The sequence below is a fragment of the Pleurodeles waltl genome, chromosome 3_1 (assembly GCF_031143425.1).
Source record: "Pleurodeles waltl isolate 20211129_DDA chromosome 3_1, aPleWal1.hap1.20221129, whole genome shotgun sequence".
In the NCBI taxonomy this organism is placed as follows: Eukaryota; Metazoa; Chordata; class Amphibia; order Caudata; family Salamandridae; genus Pleurodeles; species Pleurodeles waltl.
Genome location: NC_090440.1, coordinates 1,648,780,301 through 1,648,803,773, shown reverse-complemented (window position 1 = coordinate 1,648,803,773; position 23,473 = coordinate 1,648,780,301). Strand labels below are relative to the sequence as shown.

General features: G+C 40.9%; 1 protein-coding gene across 4 annotated transcripts in view; it reads right to left on the bottom strand.

Moving 5' to 3' along the window:
• MAP3K20 (mitogen-activated protein kinase kinase kinase 20) overlaps nt 1-23,473 on the bottom strand; it is an 800,901-nt gene that overhangs the window by 19,405 nt on the left and 758,023 nt on the right. For 3 of the 4 annotated variants that reach the window (XM_069225358.1, XM_069225357.1, XM_069225355.1), the window contains exons 17-18: nt 5,792-5,908; nt 4,848-4,922 (exon numbers count right to left, since the gene is read on the bottom strand). In XM_069225358.1, coding sequence (XP_069081459.1) covers nt 4,848-4,922; nt 5,792-5,908 — 192 coding nt within the window. Of the gene's footprint in view, nt 1-4,816; nt 4,923-5,791; nt 5,909-23,473 lie in introns of all 4 variants that reach the window. The other variant, XM_069225359.1, reaches the window with a different exon arrangement.

The window sequence follows — 23,473 nt, the reverse complement described above, 5'->3', positions numbered from 1 at the left end:
TACCAAGCAAACCTGTAATATTCTGCAATTAAGCTTGCATATTTTATTTTAAAATCAGCCTTTTAGTATTTTATGATCTCATTACTTGTGTTTATTGTTTGTATACTGGTTTTAATTTACCGAACACTGTTAAATAAAACTGAAACTGAAGCTAGTTTAATTAATGTACTATCTAATGTATAAAGTTTGATTAGCACAATCATTTAATTTACAAAATTCTATTTTACAGTTGTAACGATTAATTACAGTTTTTCAAACACATTTCTTAAACATAACAAATTATTAATTTATATTAAAACAATAAAAGAGAAAAATGCTTAATTAAATAAGGTATAAGTATTTAAAACAAAATAATAAAATATTTAAAATTTAAAACAAATCACACCCAATATCTCTATAAAATGCAAGAACTTGAATCATAAACCAAAAGATGTATTTAAATAGTAAACAAAAAGGAAAACATAATATATATATATAACGTCAATTAACTTCGAAAATATCAGAGACATTATTTAAAAACATTACCCACCCAAATCTATATTAAACCCATCATGAAAAATAAATATTAAACTTCAAAAAATCATTTAAAAACTTAATTAGAATATAAAAAAATAATATATTAAAAGAAAACACTATTTAAAAAACAACACACACCCAAACGCCCTATAAAACCCAACAACTTGAAAACCATTACAATTACACATTTATTAAAATCATAAACCACACAAAATATAAAAACACCCTATTAAAAATAAATGTGAACAATGAAGAATGTTTAAAAAATAAAAAAAAATAGCAAAATAAATCACACCTTATTAACACATAAAACGGATATTAAAACCACAATATTAAAGTAACAAATATGTGAACCTTTTATATTATTATTTAAAAAAGAAAAATAATATACCTAGTATTGATATTCTAAACTTCGATATTATTGTAGTACCATCAATATTCTGCCATTTATTTTAAGGATCCGAATCATTGAAAATATGTGATAGTGGATGCCAGTGGGGAGCCAGTTAAGATGAGTAACAGCAGCAGATCAAGGTGGAAGCAGGTGGCACCAGATCAACCCATAAGGTGCACTCACACTATGCACCGACATAACTGTGTAGGGCAGATCCACTTTGGCATCCTCGCTGATACCCTAGTCTTCTTCCTCCTGTTAGCAGCAGTTATGAACCTGCTGCATCTTCGAGCAGCTACCACAACCTTGTCCGCTGACACTCTCTTCCTAATTCACTAGTGCTAACCCAATCAGTGTCCCTTTTACACTTATCCTGTGGCAGGTGCCTTATTTCACTGAATAAAGTACGATGGGTAATGGGTAAATGAAAAGAAGTAACATTAACAGAAAGTCATGTGACCTGGTCACATTTCCGGTTACTATAATAGGTTTGCTGGTGCAGCTGTCCCACTCCAGTACTGCATCACTCACTCTTATAACATTCACTCGCTTCCATTTACTGAGGACAAAGTGAGATTTCTCCAAAGCATTTTATCTAAAGCTGAAAAAGTAATTTGTGATACTTTTATGATTTTAACAAAAAAAGGAAACCAAAACCCCCAGTTCAAAGCCTGCCTAAAATGTTAAACAATCGTTTCGAAATCACGAATTGCAGCATACAGGGATGGGCAGTATGTGAAACAAAAAAACAAACTCTGAAAAATGTCTCCTGTCATACGAGTGAAAGCCTATGAAACAAATCCCTATCAATTTACCAAAGCAGAATGATGGTGGGTGGTGATTTTGGTAAAAATAGATATCAGAGTATGTCAACAGGGCAACGTGATGAAAAATGCACAGTTATGTGCTTTAGACGTTCTAGTGAATATCTGTGCAGAGGTTTCACATCAAGTGATGAAACGTGCTGGTGAATCTGGAAGCCATCCTTGGGGCAGCTGAACAATAACTGGCAAAGAGTACATAGAGGATTAATCTGAGGGGCAGACCTTTATAAGTATAATCAATACAACAAGGTGTGTTTTGCAGAGACCACGAAGTTCTCCATTTTATCAATCTGAGTCCACAAAAAGGCACTTTGTGATGGATGATTTCAATGCTCGAGGCAAAGCAGCATTGCTCAATTTCTGAGTAAAACTCCAGGTGGATTCTCATGGAATGAAATATGCTTCATACAAGACAATTCTGGTAGAGAGTTTCTGAATTTAGTTAAAAAAGGGGAGGTTTAAGGCAACAAATATATAAGATGCTCCTTTCACCAATAAGCAGACAGTGGGGTAGGTGATTAACAGCCTAGTGTTAGGATAAGGTGGTCCATGAAGTAGATGATAAATATGTGATTTTATTTACCTAAGTCCACTTCAGGATACAGGTAATGTTCAAATGCAGACCAAGGCCTATAAAATAGTCCACACAGCAGCATGATGTGCCATGAAGGAATTAGTGTTCCCAACTCCTAATACGGAGCACAGGCACAGCACATTCCAAACACATCACACATTCTAAACACTGACTTCACTCATGCAGGCATTGCCAAAAAACAAAGAAAGACCAGACATAGGGCCGGATTATGAGTTTGGCGGTCTCACTGCCATTCCACCACAACAGTGGTCCCAAGTACTCCGTAGACTTGGCGGTCTTTTGCCCGCGGTATTTAGATGTCACCGCTGGCACAGCAGCAGTGTATCTAATGGTGGGGGACTGGCATAAGTCGCGGTCAGCAATTCAAGAAAACATTTTCATATGTGTTGATTCAGGTGTGTACATTTTGACTAAATAAGTGTAACATACACATATGCATGACATGTGAAAAAATATGTTGTCAAGTACTTTTCCATTGCTGGAGTCCGGACCACAGGTGACCAGTCCAGTCAGTGGGAGAAAAGTGTGAAACATACTTACCTTGATTTCGGCCCCAATGGGGTAGTTTTCCTCAGGGGCATGTTGCTGCTGCGAAGGGGGCCCTCGACAAAGGGGTCCACATTGGAGACTGATGGGGAAAGAAGGAAATGGATGAGTTTGCACCCCATTTCCTTCAATTCAGTCATCTCTGAGCAGGCGGTCTCCTCGCCACAGTCGGCTTGATGAAAGGCACTTTGTAATCCGGATGATGGGAACCTTGTCTGTACTGCCCTCTGACAGCTGATTTTCCCCATGCTGCCATCGAGGTGGTCGGCGAATGGCTGGAGGAGTCAGTGGGACTCCTGCGGCCTCTTGCCCAGCAACCCGCCAACATCGTCATTCATTGGGCGGACCACCAAGTTGGCCGCCTGGGATTCCAACACTGTTTCGACAGTGGTACACTTTCTGCCAAACTCGTAATCAGGCCCATAATACCCAGCATTGAGGATCACAAGACAGGACCCACCTGAGAGGAAAAATAGCAGAATCTTCAGGGTATAGGCTAGCAAATGATGTTGTTTTCATACTTTTGTTTTTGTTTTCTGTTCGCTTTCCATTTCTTTAGATTCATTCACAAACTTCCAAGCTATTGTAAGATGACGGTGTGCACAAAGTTACCTAAAAATTTTGAAAACTGAACAACTTGTTCTGACTGGAGTTGCTGAAGTGGGGAGGGACCTTTTTCAGCCTGTTCGGTTTGGTGTTTCTAAAAATCTGTGTCTGGTAGTTAATACCCAGAAATTAAAAATAAGACAGACCAACTTCAACTTTTCATCAGAAATCCATTTGGTTAGAAATTCAGCCAGTGTCTCTCAAAGACGTGTCTGGTATAACAGTTTACCAATGAGCTGGACCACTAATCGAGTATGGGCAAGGACATTAAGAATGCTTCGGACTTCAGGACTACCTCTGCTCACATTACGCTAATGCTGAAAAGGAGATAGGTATATTCATGAGAGCGAGGTAGGATATATGAACTCATTAGTATGTGAAGTAAGTGGCTGCTCAACTAGTAGTCAAGAAGAAAAGCTTATTATACTATGTGATCTACAAAAACTCCTTCCATCTTACTTTGATGATTCCAGTCCCATGCCCTAGAACTTCCATGGGCCTTTGTATTGCTCTTTTACGCTACTAAAATATAAAAAAGGCTCACTAAGACACATCTCACTCACTAATTGATAGCTCGCCTGATTTGAAGGTCCCGAATGTTACCTGGTGTGCAGAGAAATAACACACAATTAAAACAGTTCATGAGAAGAAGAATGTAATGTCCATTGATGGTTCACTGAAGTATGAGCCATGCTTTATACTGACCAGGCTGCCACCCCACCAAACCCAAGGTTTGCTGTCTGATTTAGAGGGGGGGGAGGTGGGCACGTTTCTGATAGTAGAGTCTGAGCTAACTTTACTGATGGAAAGGTTTGACCCACTAACCTATCGGACAGAGGAGTGCATTGTCACTATGATCCAGGCCCAAGACTAATTATTGATGGGACTTCTGCCGCAGAGTTTCATATGTCCTTTCTACCTTCTTTGTACTCTGGAGCTCACTGTGTTGTACTGCAGAGTGGAATCCGTATAAAGCTTCATCTCTCGTTGGAAGCCATGTAGCCCTACGATTTGATTTTATGGGGGGTGCGGTTGGAAAGATGTTGATGTGGAATGCCCCAGATCATTTAAAAAAACACACGTTGACAATTGCCTCTGCATGTTGAGGGAGTGCAGAGTACAACCGCATGGTTTTGTATTGATAAGCTGACAACGGGAGATCGTAGGTGGCTCACAAGTGCTTACTACCTAGGACATATTATTTACCTATTTAATAGTATCCTTACCAGTATGTGTGAAACAGAATCACTTTATTTAGATTGAGGCATGCTTTTCAGAAGAAGTCTTTAAAACATTCTACTAACATTAGCTATGTAATTAAAATGCGTGTCTTACATCATTCTGTAGCCTGGAGCGCCAAACTGACCTCATACGTTACAGTGCATTCCACTCTTTGCTTCTCTGAAATTCCCACAATCCACTTCTCCATCACAAAGGGGGGCTGCAAATAAAATGACGAACATTATGGTGACTTCCCACAGACTGCAACTTACTGTGCAAAATCAATTTTCCTATTCTCGCTGGTGACACAGACGCTTGCAAACTATTACTGTGTAATGTACAGTGCTCGGGGAGAATTAAGGCAGGAACAGTGGCTTTTGATTGGTTACAATTTTCTCTTTTTTATCATGTAAAATATGCTGCTACTAAATGTGTTTTTCGGCTTAGGATAACAGCTGATTTCGAATTGGTTCCTATTGTAGTTAATAACTGGTTTGAAAAAGCATTAACTTCACATGGGGGTCTCCCTTCATACTAGCATGTTAACTCTGCCTTGCCTGCAATAGAGAAAATGTATTCTCTCACTTCTTAAGAAAATTAATCGAAGACAATGTTAGACATGAAATGGTTTCTTTGCTATTTACTTGTGGTTTCCATGCAGGATCAATTTTCGTAACAGTTGTGATACAAGGACCAAATCCGTTTATTAACACATGCAGTCTTCATAGGATTTTAAACCTCACATGTTGAGAAAGTTACATCCTGTGAAATGTATTTTAAATAACGACCTATTTTATGCGTTCTGCCGTTTTTTTTTCATCTTGAAATTATGTAAATTGGACTCCAAATCTTGAAATGCGCAATGAAATGGGCCTATTTCTGAATATATCGGCAGACACCAAAACAGGGAAGAAAAACCTATTAGGGCTGGTCTGATGAGCAAAATTTGCCCTTCGTTCAGTCAACAAGAGACCGCATTTATACACATCTCCATGCCCGCGGAAACCTTCCTGATGGGCATTTTAACTTGCACGCTTGAATTGGTAGCGGCACATTTGTGAAGCGTTTATGTGACGAATGCAAGTTTACCTTTGTCATCTTCAAGACGTCTACATCAGGCCGGCCGGCGTTGAATGTCACTTCCTTTATGTAGGTTATTGCAATTTCATCGCCATCCATTTCCATGTACATTTTCCATTTACAGTCCTGGCGTTAAAAGCAAAATGATAGTTTCAAAACAAGAGCCACGAAGAATCAATTTCCGAAAGAAATCCTGCATGCTAATAGGTATAAATCAGCCCTGGAAATCAGTCTATGTGCGACCAAACCGATAGATTGGCTGGGCCTTTGTGTTTGTAATTCCTTTGTATTGGTTGATGTTTAAAAAACACAAAATAGCCCTCTTAAGGATTGGAGGGGTGATAAGGGGTTGGGAGGGGTAGAGCTCTGGCCCACTCAATTTTGCCGGGTAATCCTCGGCCTTGAGCGGTGCTGTGGGGGCAGAGGGCACAACGGGGGTAGCAGCAAATGCTCCCCCAGCTCACCTCTCACCTGCTCTGTCCAGAGAAGTTAGTGATTGTGTCCCCGCACCAAAGTACTAGGCACTGGTAATAATGGCCTAAGTGTTGAAGTTCAGGTGGACTTTCATTACTAATGTCCTCTTCTATTGATGGACTCCACTCCTTAATTTCTTTTTTTCAGTTTTGTATGCCATTTCACTTTGAACATTGTTCAGTGCAGACCGTAAAGGTTAGGTTAGATGTATGGAACACTTATTGCAAAATACCAGTTGCAATCTGTTTTGTGTTATATTTTTGCGAACTGACCTTGATACTAATGGGTTGGTTTGCAAAATATCGAATCACAGTGAGTCATAATTTGACCTATCTCATGAATATTAATGAGGCAGGTAGCAAAGTGTGACCCACTTTGATTCACAGCCATCACAGGGATGTTGGCCTGCTGGGGTCAGCAGACCATCATGTATGTAAACATGATACATTAAAAAGATACATTTAAGTAAACATTTTTAGATATAGGCAGTGGTCTCAGCAGTCCGTGGGACCTCTGCCAACTCTTAAAAATGTTTCTGTCAACATTCACAAATGGAAAGAGGTCTCTTTGGGACCTCACCCCTTCCCTTCTACGAAAGGGTTACCACTAGAATTATGTAGTTGGTAAAATATTAATGAGTTGCTACTGAATTTCGGTCACAACATATTAATACATCCCTTGCTAAATTGGTGTTTAGGTGGGATGTCCTAAATACGCCCATTCCAAATAATAATTCTATATTTAGTCTCAAACCCAAATTGTGATTTGGTGACATGTTATCACATTGTAATTTGAGGCCAAAAAGGCCTTTTTGCAGTCACAAACAGCCTAATTTTGCAAATCGGTACTTTTGCAAATGCAAAATGCCTTTGTGAATCAGGCCCTGTTTCTCCTCAGTCACACCCCTTCTCTGCACAGAGGTTTAGGGTAGCTTGAGTGGGCCCACAGGGGCTCAAACAAGTTTGGCTCCACACTTCTGGATCTGTTTTATTATGAGATTGTCAAAGCCTCGGAGCCCCGAAGAGTCCTTTGAAGCCCCGAAGAGAGCGTCAGAGCCCCAAAGAGAGGCCATTCTCCCAGGGAACCACTAGGCTGTTAGGTCCTATAGAGCTGTCACCGAGCAGTCATCTATTTTTATTGGGCTTGGGGTATGCTTATATTCTTCCGTATCTGTGACATACACAAGCATCTTGTGCAATTATACTTAATACGTAAACCTCACACGGCACTATGCACAGTTCAACAATCACGTTGTAAGTGCTGTGAGAAGCACACTCTTCCAATGTAGAATCTCTGCTAACAAGATGGGTCTCCAGTCAGGCACGTAGGGTACTCATTGCTAAATCAATGACTCCTTACAGTCTGTTGGTGTGCGACGAATCTAAGCTGGAACTAAAGTAATGATTATATTTCCTTGGCAGACCCTCAACCATGTTGCATTGCGAGGCTTAGAATGACCATACAGTACTTCTCACCCTTCAAGTTGTCATCTTAAGGCTCAATCACAAAGAGAAGGGATATTTTTCCGTGTACAATCTTTACATTAGGTAGGGTTGTAGAACAAGTTAAATGTATTTTTTATATAAAAAAAAGAAGAGAGCCATATCACTGACATATTATGACATCAGAACATGCCTTTAATTAGAAAATAATATCAACACTCAATAGCAGTATCTTATTACAAGCAAGTAATTACGTTACACTGCCGCATCCCACGTGGAAGCGCAATGCAACAGACGGCTTCCCATACAATCTCCCTCACAACTTCTGAAGGAGGAGGATGTACCTGCTGCTGCCACATCCCTGCTGCAGTAACTGCTTGACAGAATAGTCACCTTCTGAAGGAGAATAGTGTCAAAGCCCCTCAGCCTTGCCTCGCATGAACAGACTGAAGCGGTAGCAGATTATAAATCTGATTTTACTAGGCACTAACAACTGCTTCGAAAAACGTATGACAAATGAAGCATTTCTTCCCAAGCTGGCCCTTCAATTTATTTTGTGTTTAAAAGTGTTAAATACTTTTATAAACAGTAAATAGGCTTTAGGCCTAGATAGGTTTATTGTTTTGCTTAGATACTTCTGTTCCATAATTCTTGGGACTTCTAGTGTATATTTCAGCACCACAGCTTTGTGCTAAAGCCCCAGCATTTAAAAGACTCTTAGCTAAAAATCCAGGACTGGCTGAATGTGCCAGCAAGACACAAGCCCCCCCCCCAATTAGTAACTATGAAAGGAATGGGAGAACTGACAGGAGCTGAGGCAAGGTCTCAAATATCAGGCATAAACAAAACGTACATCAAATGATATTGCAAGTTACTTTGGAGTTACTTGACTGTACAAATGCAGTCAGCCTGCAGAACCTTCCCTCTTAGATGGTCATATACGTGCCCTGTGACTTTTAGTATCTTTATAAAGTACATTTTGGGGTACTTTATCCCATATACAACTCTTGAAATGCTTACTGGGAGAAACCCCACCTCTCAAAATTAAAATCGAAAGTTGTGCTTACTCTTCAAGTCTTCAGAGGCATGAATGGTAAGCATGATTGCTAGCAAAGTTCGCCACACAATTCAAATGTTATCATCATCTATGTCCTCTATAGGCAACCCTGAGGTTAAGCATATTTTCCAGTCTCAGCCCTCAGTCAATAAAGCTGTCCATCAGCGCACAAGAATCTCAGTGGGACACTTCTCAGACAGCTGTGACAGTTAAGCTGGTCTTTTATAGGCTCTGAGCTCCATAGGCAGAGCTTTCTCTACTGTTACACACATTGAAGAGACTCAGGGCCTCATTATGAGTCTGGCGGTCCTAGGACCACCAGACTCACGGTGGAGGTCAGAATGCCGCAAAAGCAGCGGTCCTTCCTCCACAATACGACCATGGCGGAGCTGCCACGATCTGACCGCCAGCACCGCTGTTGCCGCGCTGCTGGGCATTACGAGTCCCCTCTCTGCCGGCTTTTGTATGGTGTCCCACCCCCATTCAAAAGGTGATGGAGACGGGATGGGCAGTGCAGGGGCCCCCATGGACAGCCCCATCTCACTTTTAACTGTCTGAATTACGGGCAGTGAAAAGCGCAACGGGTGCTGTTGCACCCAACGCACACCAACATTGCCCCCGGCTCGATTATGAGCTGCTCTCGATGTTGTGGTGAGTGTTCCACTTGGCCCAGCGGAAACACTCATAATAGGACTGGAAGGTGGAAAACCGGACTGGCAGTTTTCCGTCCTACAGAGTTTGGCGGGCGGCCTCTGCTGCCCGCCAAATTCAAAATGAGGCCCTCAGACCTTACAGAGCAAAGCTATCCCTCTGGTTTCAGCCTCCTGTATTTATAGTCACTGTTTTTCACAGCGCTTACTGATATTAAAGGCTCTGGCTTAACACAGCAGGGTTATTATTCACGTTACACAGACTATACAGGCTCAGTCCTCACACAGCAGAGCAATAAACTGCAGGAGCCCTGTGGAGTCATGCAGATCTTCCCCAAGCCTGATCCAACAGAGCCACCCCTAAAGTAACATCAATTGTACAAGCCCATGCTCTTAGAGAGCAGAGTTATCGTTTGTTTTACACATAACTCAAAGGCAGCTCTTGATGCACCCTATGTTTTCCTTCTTCACCACCCTCACTTCTGCTGCATGCTACTTCCATCTTTTTCCCAGAGACCCATCCTTCCTGCAGTCACTTCTCTCCTGTAGCACCCACCTTCCTCTCTTGTGATTCCAATCCCAAATACTCTTGCACCCTGCCTGCATCCTATCCCTGTAGCAGTACTGACTTCTTTCTTCATTCTGCCTACATCCCATCTTAGAGTAGTACATCCCATTCCAACAGCAGTACCATTTTTCTTCTGCAGCCTGGCTTTATCCCTTCCCAGTAGCAGTACTACTTTCCTTCTTCATTCTGCCTGCATCCCCTTTGCCTCCCTCACCCCTTACACAGCAGCATCCTGCCTCTAGTTGTCTTTGTCACACCTCCAAAACCCTGTCTATTCTGCTTCCCTTATGCACTTCCTCCCTTCTGAAGTCTTACTCAAGCAGCACACAGCTCCCTCCTGCAGATCAGTTACTGAATCCTACTTTCCTTCTCCGCAGAACTACCTACTGCAGAACCTTGGTACCTTCCTGTAGCCTTATCCCTCCTGTTTAGTACCTTCATCTAGCATCCACCCGCTCCTCCTGGAGCATCCAGAAGTAGGTACAGCAGGAGAGTGTAAATGGGTCTGGAGAACCACCTTGCCTTTCATACAACTATGGTGATTGGCACAGTAGTCATTCAGCGATCAGGGAGACCTCAGACCCGTATTGGACTGGAATAAGATATGCACCTCTGAGCAAGTGACCTTGCAGCTCTGGTGGTTTTTCAACACTGGGAATAACAGATCCTAAAGGGACATACTTGCTCTCCAGTACCAGAGGCCTTTGCTGACCTGGGAATCACACTGTAACAGTTTGCTTTGCTCTCTGCAATGCCAGATGAACTTCATCAGAGATTGTGGCAGTGAAAAATATTCCAAAGATCTACAGACACTTTGAATATGTTTGTTTCTTTGTGAACAAAGTGCAAAAAATAGATGCAGGCACAGGCCACCAGGCCTGCTGTTGGTGGCACCATTAAGGTTATGTCACGTTAATTTATAGTATGTACTCTCATGTACACAGATACAAAACATTGACTCTAAGGAGATGAATGTAGGCAAGACAGGCTCATAATTGGTTTTCAGAGGCCATAGTATATCTTTGACAATGCAACCTGCCAACTCCCAGGGAATACAGCAGATGTATTAAAGAAAATGCCCACAGGAGGCAATGGCATTTCCGCTCACTTTTTTTCACCCTGGAGCACTCTGGTCTTATGGGAAGGGCTGCAGATGCCTGTGTGACTCTTCTATAATATGAACTGTGCTGCCATACCTTTATTTGCATGGGTGCATGACCTTCTGCAAATGGGGGAGCGCCCTGCCTTTGCGGCCCCGCCTTATGACAGAAAGATGGCACAGTCAATGCAACCCCAGAGGCCATCTATAGCTGGAGGAACGGGGAGCTATGGACAGGGGGACTAGAAGACCCTGTCAGTCACTAATGCACTCTGTATAGCTCAGGCACGAACTATCAGAGTTTGGGCCTGAGCTTAGGGCAGTGTAATTTTTGTGTGATTGGCATACTGTTGGGTTGTGCCAGGAACACCTAGTTAAGGGTGTGAAGCAGCACCGACATAGCCAATGCAACCTAAATGTAATGCAGGTCCTGGTGTCTTTTTAACATGCGATTCGGACTTCCTTCCAATTATTCTTTGCAGTATAGCTTCTGTATCTAAATCAAATATTTACCTTCTATGTTTCATCCATCCAAAGCATCTTAATACCAAGTAACAAAGTGTGCCTGCTTCAGTATGCCAACAATGGTGCAACAGAACATGAGCTGAACAGATCATTCATTTTGTTAGATGAAATCTTTTGTAAATCATGTGTTAAATTGTTAACAGCGTAAAATCTTGTCACTAATTTATGCAAACGTTATCATACTTCAAATTATTACAAACTCCTTCTTGGAATATGTTACCAACCCTTTGCTGAGTATTCAAAAACGTATCTCAATTCTTGAACCACAGTTCGGTTCATTTTGGAGATGTTAGCAGCCTTTTCATCAGGAACATTTTCCATAACACTGTTCATTTTCTTGCAGAGATTAGTTACTGCATCACTGGAGTCAGGTGAGGACACTGCTGTTTAAAGGATCTTAAGACAGATAGCTCTGTACTCCCTCTAAGGGCTGTCGTGCTACGCCTGGGCCCAGCTCATTCACGCCAAAAGCCAGCCCTCCGAGTGAGCATCCTGCACAATGATTATTGTTAAAATCCATGCCTTTATTCTATAGTCTACATTTAATTTCCCTTCCCTAAGAAGAGTGTAACACACTGAAGGGCTCAATTAAAGTGTTATGGTTTGAGAGCTGGTTGGCAGAGGTTAACCTGATACACATTTGCCAGTTCTACCAAAAACAGGGTAATTAGATGTTGGTCCGGTGCTATGCAAAAGGTGCCATACACACACTGTTCCATATCAAGCCCAAATAAATAGGGGTAGTGCTCTTCCTAGGGTTGAAATACCTGTTTTTGTAACTGTTTGCAGTCATTTTGTGATTAAAACAATAACAGTCTTAAAACATGAGTAATACATCGCTAATTGATTATAATTGCATGGTTCACAGTGGCACTATCATTAATTAATTGCTTATTTAATTCCTTAATTTGTCCATCGTATTCCCATTTCCATTTATGATTCACAAGTCGATAAACCTCCAGTTTACAATAGCTTTTATTCTTCAAAGTGTTTACACGTATAAACGTCCTTTTAACATTTATCAGCCACTTTTCAGAGTCCTTTTCATCAATTAACTAGAAACCCATTATCTTACACAGTTTTACACTTTACAAATCAACTCACATTATATTACATTACATTACTAGGAGCGCACAGGTGCGTGATTTACAATCTCTCACCTGATGGATCCTTTAAAGTTGATTGAGATGCCAAGGGAGTTAGCAATAATAAAACAACTACATTTCCATCAAGCCCATTTGGTCACACAATAAGGACCAGGAAGTGGTGACTGAAGTTAAGTAATTTTATTACCAATTAATAATCAGTCCAATAAATATGCATGTCAGGAGAATATTAAAAAAATACAAGATCACATCTGGCAATCGGAAATAATGCAAAAGGGTCAGTCTCAGTAGGATAAAATACAAAATAATCACAACCACAGCAATAAAGAAATTGAGAATTAGAAATAGGTATTCTTTCAAGAAACTCTGTTTCTCTCTCCTAAACGTAAGTAAGTTTCATATTCTAAGTTTGGAATAAGTAGGATTTATAAAGTGGGGCCTCAAGGAAATTTGGAAATGCGAGAAGGTGTCAGCATAGTGAAAACTCCAGTGGAAGTCTTCTAGTAATAGAATAAGTGTTTAGCATGAAGTTCACACTTGCCCTGTTCCAACTTCTGACAGAGTGAACATTAGTTAAAACCAAGAAAACATTAACAACAATCATATCTCTTCCCACCCCACCAGGAATCATTTCACTTCTTGAGGTGTGAATTTGCAATATCACCTGAATTTCCCATCCCACAGAACCTGGACAGTTACTGCAAAGTTGAGCATTCCCCCGTTTCTGACACACGATAAATAGGAGGCTTCATATGCTCATTCGGTCATCTTGTTTCTCTGCCAAGATTTCTCTTCTCAGGCCTTACTATCAATTAACTAATGTATACAATACTCTTCCCTAGCTAATGAAATCATGAGAACGCACCAGCAAAAGAAAAAACACACTAACCAAGCAAAATACATTTCAAAATTAAGACCTTTAGTCACTCTAACTTTAACTAAACAGTTAATCTGCAAATACAACTTAAAATGTAAATATGAACATGAATAATAAATATATGAAAGCAATTTAAATGAACATTAGAGTGCACGTTTATAAAGCTTTAGTTTCTCAACACTCACATTTCATTAATGCATTTAAATGTTCACACACATTATTAATATTTAGGACACACAGTAAATATAGTGTCAAATATAAATGCATAATTGCTCAATGATAACTGGTAAAGGATGGAGCCTAAATTACGCTACTTCATTATGTGTATTCAGGGTTTACATTTAAAATGAATGAATGGAACAGAAGCCACAATCCAGCTCCATGTGCTCTCTGGGTTATTATGTTAGATTTCACAGGAAAGTGAAAACATTTCTATAGAAAGACATTTGGAGTACACTTCTAATTGAGAAATATGGTATTCGCACTGAGGGAGCTACTATTGAGTGATTGGTAACACTTGATTACATTCTGGTCAAAGGCAGAGACTGTTGATAGTGAAGCTGCATGTCTAGAACCAGCCTACACAGTGTAGAATGTCTTTATGTATGCATAGTATGTTATGTGAGTACCCAGGATTTTAGGGTCCTGAGGTGATAATCTGTAAAGAGAGTGAGGCCACCACCCCTGCTGATTTTATGCACAGAGCACTATGTGTGGGTTTTATGCTACAAAAGGGAGGTGGGCACCGGAGAATGTAATGTTATGGGTAGATATTGTGGGGTATATTTATCAACTGTTAATGGAAAACAACGCAGCAAGCAAAGTTGCTCTGCTGTGTTGCGTGAATGCACAAGGGCAAGGCAAAGGCTTGGTTAATCTGGGCCAGAGATAGCTCATTGCAGTATGACACCACATTTAATACAACACCTCATATTGGACCTAGTGAGGAGGGAGAGAGAACTAAGGGCCAGATGTAGCAAGCAGTTTTGCCCATTCTGTGTCTATGGGAAAATGTGTTCGTACATATGGCCCTAACTGTGTTTGTTCTCCCACCACCTCAGTGGAACACCTCATGCATACATCTAAACACTGAGAAGGAGAAGCGGTTGTTTGGGTTTGTGAAGTGTCATGCCTCAGAGACAGGGATAAATAAGGAAAGCACAGTCAAGAGTATATGGAAAATTGCTTTGTTCACAGTAGATAACAAAATTATGGAGCTTCACCACCTCAATGTTTCTATCCAATTGCTTTCAAATCCTAGTGCTGAAACCACTAAAATATCATGAACAATGAGAAAACTGGGTGCAGTGGAAATCCTGCTTCTTGCTTTCAGTACATTAATGGCAACTGTAATTTTAAGTGTAAAATGTGATTGCTAGTTGACAATAAATCTTTGATTAGAAAAGATTTAAGCGGGTGCAGTGTTAACAATTGCTTTTCAAAATGCACAGTGTTGTGTATAATTATAGGAGACGGAGAAACAAGTGCATGTGCTTACTTCTAACAATGTGTACGTCTTTTCTGCAAAGCAGCCATCAAATAAATACATAACTTGGTTCCTTCAGCACTCGTCTGTTTACAGTGATTGCCAAGCTCATGTTATTTACTCATTATCTGTGAAGCAGAAGGATAGATTTGAAGATGCAATGTACTGTTCTTTCGGAACACGTGGTCCGAAAGTCAAAAACTGAAGCTCACATCTCACGTGATAGACACTGATGAACAATTATACTTTTTGAATTTATTATCTACCTATTTAGAAAGCATTTTCAATAATTAGAAATGTTTATTTATCTGTATTTAGATTAGCATAACTAGGCCACAACTTGACGTTACATGGCATCTGCCTGCTTGCACTGACATCCATTTTAAAGCAGCTGAAGAAAAAGTGTTGTTTTATTTTCCATGAATGAGATTTCAAATTCATGTGTCTAGCTAGTGTTTTTGCTTTTCTGATAATAATAATCGAAATAGATTTAATTTGACTGTGCTGCAGAGGTTGCACATAAAATGTAATAATTTGTGTTATTCAAGAACAAATATATGTACCAGGAGATGTTACGTTGATTTCAATAGTGCACTGATCACCCAAGAGGGTATCCAGGCACTTGGGCAAAGTGTGTAGGTTTTTGGTCCCAAAGCGCTTATATGAACAGCCAGGTCTTCAGATTCTTGTGGAATTCAAGAAGTTGGGATGAAGGTCTGACGTGTTGAGTGAGGTTGTACCATGTTTTGGGTGCAATGTAGGAGAATGAGCAGCCTTCAATTTTGCTTTTGGCTTTGTTTGTGTGTGACAGAAGTTTGAATTGGCTGTGATTGTGAATGGGGAGCCAGTGAAGCTTCCTGAAGTGCGGTGTGAAGTGGGTGCTGCATGGGAGTTTTAGCATTAGTCTTTCAGCTGCATGCTGGTTGGTCTGGAGTTTGTATAGAAGTTGTTTGGAGATAACAGCGGAGAGAGTGTTGCCGTGGTTCAGCCTGCTGATGATGAGTACTTGTCTAGCAGTCCATCTGGTGTTCTGAAGCAACCAGTTGAAGATCTTTTGCAGCATGCGTAGGATGTGGGAGCAAGTGGTTTACATTGTGTTGACTTGAGCCGTCATGTTGAGCTTCTCATCTAGGATGATCCCTAGATTTCTTGTGTGGTCTGTGGGTGTTAGCTCTAGCTCACACGGCCACCAGGTGGAATCCCATGGGGAGGTCTTGTTGCTTAACACCAGTACTTCCATCTTGTTCGAGTTGAGCTTCTGGCAATTGGTTTGCTTCCAGTCTGCTACCATGGCCATGCAGTTGGTGAATTCTGGTGGTGTTTCTCTTGTCCGTCAGGGAGGGGATAAGTTGGGTGTCATCGGCATATGAGATAATGGGGATGTCTTGTGATCAGATGATGTTGGAGAGTGGTATCATGTAAATATTAAAAAGAGTGGAGCTGGGAGACGATCCCTGTGGGACACCGTGTATCAGTTTCTTGGTCTGTGATGTGAAGGATGACAGCCGAATCCGTTGAGTTCTTGCCACAAGGAAGGAACAGATCAATTTGAGAGCAGATCCTTGTATGCCAATCTCGGGGAGTCTTCTGATGAGGGTCTTGTGGGAGACAGTGTTGAAGGCTGTGGAGAGGTCAAGTAAGATGAGGACCCATCCTTCTCTTTGGTCCAGGATGTCTTGAATGTCATCATTGGCAAGATAAGAGCTGTTTCTGTGCTGTTGTTTTTTTCTGAATCCTGATTGTGTGTTGTCTAGAAATTGGTGGCGTTCGAGCTGGGTTGTGAGTTGTTTGCTAATGGCCTTCTCAATCACTTGATCTGCACAGGAGAGCAAGGAGATGGGTCGGAAGTTGCTCAGTTGATTGATATTTGCTGTGGACTTGAGGAGGACGTTGACTTCTGCAAGTTTCCATTCATACGTGAAAGTGGCAGACATAATGGATGTGATGAGGATGTGGGTCAGGGAGGTGCTGGTTGCAGATATGGTGGGGGCATGGTTCTGTTGAGACTCCTCAGTGGATAGTCTGACTGATTGCTGCTGTGTTGTTCCTGGTGGTTGTGGTACATTTGATTGTTGGGAGGCAGCAATGTTAGTGGTAGTGGCGGACGGTGAAGTGACATCCATGACAATTGAGAAGATCTCCTTTCAGCTGCTGGAGCTTCATTCAATGTGGTCTCCTAGTGCTTTAAGCTTAGTGTGTCTATTATTTGCTGGTGACAGTGTCTGAGTTCAGCCTTGTAGGTAGTTTTGTCAGTGGTGTCATGGCTGGCTCTCCATTTCATTTTTAGCTGTTTACAGTGTTGTTTGATCTCTGTGTAGTAGCTGGCCTGCTTGTTTGATTTACTATGCTTGTTGGGTTTGATGGGTTCTTGTTGAACTTGTTGATGTCTTTGTCGAGGTTTGCTCTGGGGTGGGACTGATCAATGGTGAGGCTGCTGAGCTGAGTTCCAGCTGCGGCTTGGAGTGCTGAACCTGGTGGGGGAGGGGGGTTGACTTGAGGTGTACTGATTTGGAAGTGGATGATGGAGTGGTTGGTCCATGTGAGCTGTGTGGTGGAGATGTATTTGATGCTGTCACTTGTAGTGAAGATGGGGTCTGGTGTGTGTCCTGCGGTGTGTGTGGGTTCTGCAGGACCCACAGGGTGAGTATATTGTTGCTCAAGCAGGGTGAGTATATTGTTGCTCAAGCTTTCGAGGAGTGCTGTGGAGGAAGGATTGTTTCAGTCTTCCAGGTGAAAGTCGAGGTCACTGAGGAGATTGTAGGCTCTGGAGTCAATGGTAAGCAAAGCAACAAAGTGGGAGATGAGGTGGGTAAAGGTGGCCTCCGGTCCAGGTGGTCAGTAGCTGTGGGTTTGGTTCGGGGTGAATTTTTCAGAGATTTGCAGCTTGAAGGGCTACTGAATTGGGTGGTGTTCTCTGTGGATACTGTGCATTTGATGGATTCCTTGTAGATAATAATGAGCCCTACTCTTGGCTTTTGAATGCGGGCCTCTTGAGCAATCTTGCAGCCCTCTGGGATTGCTGGTCTCTGTGATGAAGAGGATGTCCGGTGTGTCACTGCTCAAAAGGTCACATATTTTGGTTGTGTGTTTGCTGAGTGATTGTGTGTTGAGAAGCATGCTAGTGGGAGTTGACGTGGGTTTGCTTTGGTGTGTGATGTACGGTGGTAGTATGGTGTTGTTGGTGCTTGTGTGGTGTGTGTGTGTGTTAGGAGGGGCGTTTGAAAGCATGGTTAGTATTTGTATGGTTGGTGTGGGTGGGTGGCTGCTGGAAAACGGGCAGTGGGTACAGGTAGAAGCTGCTACTGTGATGTGAGATGCAGCACAGCAACAGTTGGGGGGACGTTGTCCGGGGTCTAGTGTCCTAAGGAGTGTTGCAGAGTATCACTGGTTATGATCGGACCAGGGCTCCTGGTGCTGGGCATGGTCCAGGCGCAGATGGCCACAGTCGAGCTTACCTTTGGTGCGCTCTCCTGCACCCTTGATGCAGCTGTCATTAAGTAGTTTTCCCTTGTTTGTAGGGTAAAGGAAACTCAATATATTATTTATAATAATGTAGATGTCTTCTAATTGTTTCTTATTTCATGTAGCACAATTTTCTAAATGTTGATTGGTTCATGTTATGTATCCTTTGTTAGTACAGCCCTATGATTTTTTGCTTCACATCCTGTCAAGTGTGTGGTTATTCACTGCCTGAAAGGTTCCCTTTTTGGGATGTATGCCAGACGTTTTGCTATATGGTAGCAGTTTACACTTTAGAATGTATACTGATTTATGCTTAGACCCTCAGACTCATTTCCTCGGAGGCAGACTTCATGTTGGGCCACGTGCTGATTTATATTTTTACTTTACGACTTACAAACTATGTAAATTTATGCTAGCTCTTTGCTGAACTATATTTTAGTTGTGTCTATTTAGTTGCTGTGGGAAAGCCTTATTTTATGACCTCCTACAGTGAGCTTTATTTGATGCATTATTGATGCTAATCTGAATCTGACTAACCAACTACTTTTGCCTTCTGTAATCCTTCTTAAATTTTGAATAAACCTTTATGGTTTTGACTTTGAATTTTGTCCTGAGAAGGAATTCTTTATTTGCACAAGGACCCCTGTCCTCTGAGACTCATACGGCCCTGATCTTGTGCAACAACCATTGTAATTTATTAGTTAAAAGCATTGACAGAATTTTGGTATAAGAATGAGTACAATAACAGATTACAGTTGGAATCGTATTTTGATGGAGGATTTTGGTTCAAACAAGTATGTGTTAATTTTGGTGCAAATTAGTATGAGCAAATTTTGGTAAAAAATGTAATTATAAATTTACCACTGAGAAATTGTGAGAAGCTAGGAAGTCCTAGAATCAGTTGGATTAATGCTGGTGTCCCTGTTGAAAATGTTGAGAGTTGTTGTATTACATGAGTTTTAATAGGATTTTGAGTGATGAGTTGTCTTGCATACTACAAGTGAGCTGTTAGTGTGCTACTCACGTGACATGTGATTTCAAGTGAAGTTATGTGTTTCGCACGCAACTACTCATAGCATGTTATGTCAATGGTGTTTTGTATTTTGTATTGTGTGTGCATCAAAAAATGGCATTGTATTGTGATATGTTGTGTGAATTACCATAGCTGTTTTAAATTGTGATCTTGATGAAAAGATACTGTGATTATTTGGAGTCTATTTGCAAAGGTTTTTGAATTTATATATAGAGGTTACAGATTTATGGAAATCTAAGATCTCAAGATAGTATTCTAAATTGTCTGATGAATAAAGAGTGTGGCATCAAGTCAGGTTATAAGGTAAAGTCCTAATAGCTTAAAGTCCAATGAAACTCTTAATAGGCTACTTGTGCAGGAGACCTAATCCTGTTAAGGGTGTTTATCCTTTTTTGAATGAGGATAAATAAGCTGATTCTAAGGATAGGTTGCTGCTAGTTGAGAACCGAGCTTGGTGTGATTTGAAGCCTCTTGGTGTTTCTCCATTTCTGTTCTTAGTTTGATTTTCTGTCCTGAATCTCCGTAGGCAGATAAAGGTTTATTGGTTTTAGTTTCATGTATTGTATTTCAAATCTCGTTTTAACATGGTATTGGGATTGGTTGTATAACATGTATGTGAGTTGAGATTACAATAAGCACATTTCTCAATGAGCTTGCGGTTCCTCCCCATTGGGAAGAGGCTACGTTCCAATTGGTACCCTCTCCCACTAACTTCTCTCAGACCATGGATCACACACATGCGGCTTAAACAGTGGGACAGAATTACTGCTGATGATAAAAAGTTGCAATTTCTCGTGAATGGTACATTTGAAGTGAAATAGATTGAGAATATGAGGAGTGTTGTGTTTGAGATAACACTGCAGCCCAGACCAACACAGTTCAAAGCTCTGAATTATTGGGACACCATGCCCGAAGAGAAGGCACATAAGAAAATGTTGAAGGGCTAAATTGGTAAGGCTGTCAACCATTAGACGGTGTGAAACTGCATTTACAGAAGAAGGCATAGAGACAGGAAGTGCTAGAAATTGTAAGTGATTTCTCTGCAATTACTGATGAATCAGACAAAAAGAAATCAAAAGATGACAGAAATAAAAACTAGAAAAAATGGAGTGTGAGGAAAGATGAGCCAGAATCAGGTTCATCTTCATGAAATGAGACAAAGGTGGTGGAGATCAATACTTTCAAACTCATGGAGAATTTGGAAATTATTGCAGAAATATGAACTTACGATGACAACATTTAAATGCATAATAAAAAATAATTGGCATTTTTGGGTGCAGAACCAGGAAAGGTTACTTGTTGTGCATTTGAGAAAGCAGAGCAATTCACTTAAGAATTAAAAGTGTATTTACAACAAAAGAGAATATGTAAGTCAAATAAATGAAAATGAATTATTGAATCAGAATCCCAGAACATTTCCAGAAAATCTCATAGAATTATTGGATATGATTCGAAAATGAAAAGATGTGTCACGCCATCAAGAAGAATAGACGGAACCTAAAAAGCCTGGGAAACTGAAAAAGAGTAGAACAAAGAAAAATGTGAGTGTGAGTGATTCTGAATGTGAAGTGGTTGTTGAAAAAGTCTTTCCTTTGAGAAAAGTGCAAAAAAGAACATATGTGCATGTACCTTAGTCAAGAAATGATCTTTACAAATGTACAAAGAATCTCCCAAACCCAAGAAGTGGTATAAAGAAATGGAAATGATTAGTATCCTTTCAGAAGTAAATTGGGGAGCTTTATTTAAAGATGAGACTTTTGGACTGAGTGTAAGAATATGATAGTGTGACCAAAGAAGCACCTCAAAATAAGCCTTCTCAAATTCTTATGCTGAAAAATAATTTGGTTATTGAGTATTTCAAATCAAAGGTTTCCAGAAACAAGTCAATTGGTCAAAAATCATGAGAACAACACAAGATCCAGGTGAATCAAAATATGTGCATTCTATGAAAGATTGGTGCAGATTTACATACAATATAGCGGAGACCTATATGACCTTTCTGGATTTGTTTTGGCTGTTATGTTGGATTTGCATCCTGAAATTAGTGTGCATATTCAGCAAAGTGTGATGTGTTGACATGCCAAAATACTGGACGAGATATTTCTCTACAGACAGCATTATAGTGATTGTTGCAAAAGAAAATGACAAAAGAGAAATTAATGATGATTCAAATTAAGTTTTTCCAAAAGGGTCGTGAATGCGGTTTTCAGGCACCTGGTTTTGGTCCTGGTGGTATTATTGGTGTGTAAGATGTTAATGCACAAAGCAATGGTGTGCAAATTGTGCAAGGTGCTCCTTGTGGTAGAAGTAGAGAATTCATTACCAATTCTAATATGAATAATGTGAATAATAATACACAAATGAGAAATGATCCTTGCCAGGTCTACTCGGAAAATGGACACTGGAAACATGGCAGTACATGGCAACATGCCTGTGCGGATAGGACCTAGAGAGTCATTCTGAGACCCAGAGAAGAATCACTGCTAGACAGCATAAAGCAGAACTGTGGCACTGTGAGAATAGCATTGAAGAAGGGCCAGGACTGACAGACGTGCAAAGCACCAGAAAGATGAGAAGTATGGAGGGAGAAGAAGGCTGAGGCAAACCTCGGCCCTGTGGCGCATCTAAAGGCAAGCACAGAAGGTGGAACGCTGGGGGGGGGCATAGCAGGCCAATGGCTAGCTACACGTGGGGGAGCAGAAAACAGATTGAGACAGCCCCAATTATAGTAGTGCAGAGTGTTAGAGATTCTGCTTTGAGGATCATCAAGTGTTTTTTTTTTTCCAGGATCTTTCCATTGCAAAAACATAAAGCTTTTCAGACCATAACAGACTTCCTTCAACAACAACCTCCAAGTCATGCAACTCACAAAACACCAAGTGGGTAAAAGATTAGTGATCATGTTGTTTAATAGGAGAGGGCTAAATATCCCTGCCAAGAGAATCAGGGTCCTACAGGCCATGAAAAACACTGGAATGGAAATCCCAGAAGGGTAACACATTGGGTTTAAAATGAGAAATCCATATAAGGTTGAGAAGAGACACTGGATCCCCCATAAAGGAGTACTGAGAGGTAGAAAGATGTGTTTGGCATCAGAATATGTCTCCAAGTGGGCAGAGGACCCTTCCTCAGTTTGTTGAAAAATATATATTGCTGTGGCCTCTGGGCCTCCCGTACTGAGAGGTGGCTGGAGCCTGGTATTGGACAGAGAGCTGGATTGCTCCAATTGGAGAGAGTGGTTGGACTAAAGTTCACTCTGACGAGGATGACTAGAGAAGGTGGCGCTAGCTGACCTGCTTGATGGGTGAAGGCGATTACACCCAAGAGACACAGACTGTTCATAATATTCAGTCTCTCACAGATCGTATATCAGAAAAATAGACATTCTGTTTGTGGGTCAAGAAATCGAGAAGGATGAAACAAGAGTATACCATGAGGTCATAAACCTACCCAATAACCCACCAATAATCTGTAGCATGTAATTAAAAATGAATGAAGAGAGAGGTCCCCACCTGGTGATTAAACAACTACCTACTAAATGATAAAGAATCCAAAGAGGTGATTCGAACACAGATACCAGAATGACGCTGGCAAATGCATTCTCCCTGTGATGTGGGATTTTTCTAAGACCATAATCAGAGGAACCTCTCTTTCTGAGGGAGCAAAACTAAAAAGGTTTTGCAATAGTGGTATGTCTTTTTTGAGCTAGAAGGACAACATAAAAGGACACTATCCCAAAAAATTATCAAGACAGATAATAAATATGAGGGGGCTGCTGGGACTAGTTGAACTTCATAAAGCAGAGTCCTCCATAGCAAAAATACAACACAAATATGATCAGGGGAAACAAGGCAGGGAAAGTACTGGCCTCTGCTTTTCATAAAGCACACACATTCTCAGCTACTGACCATC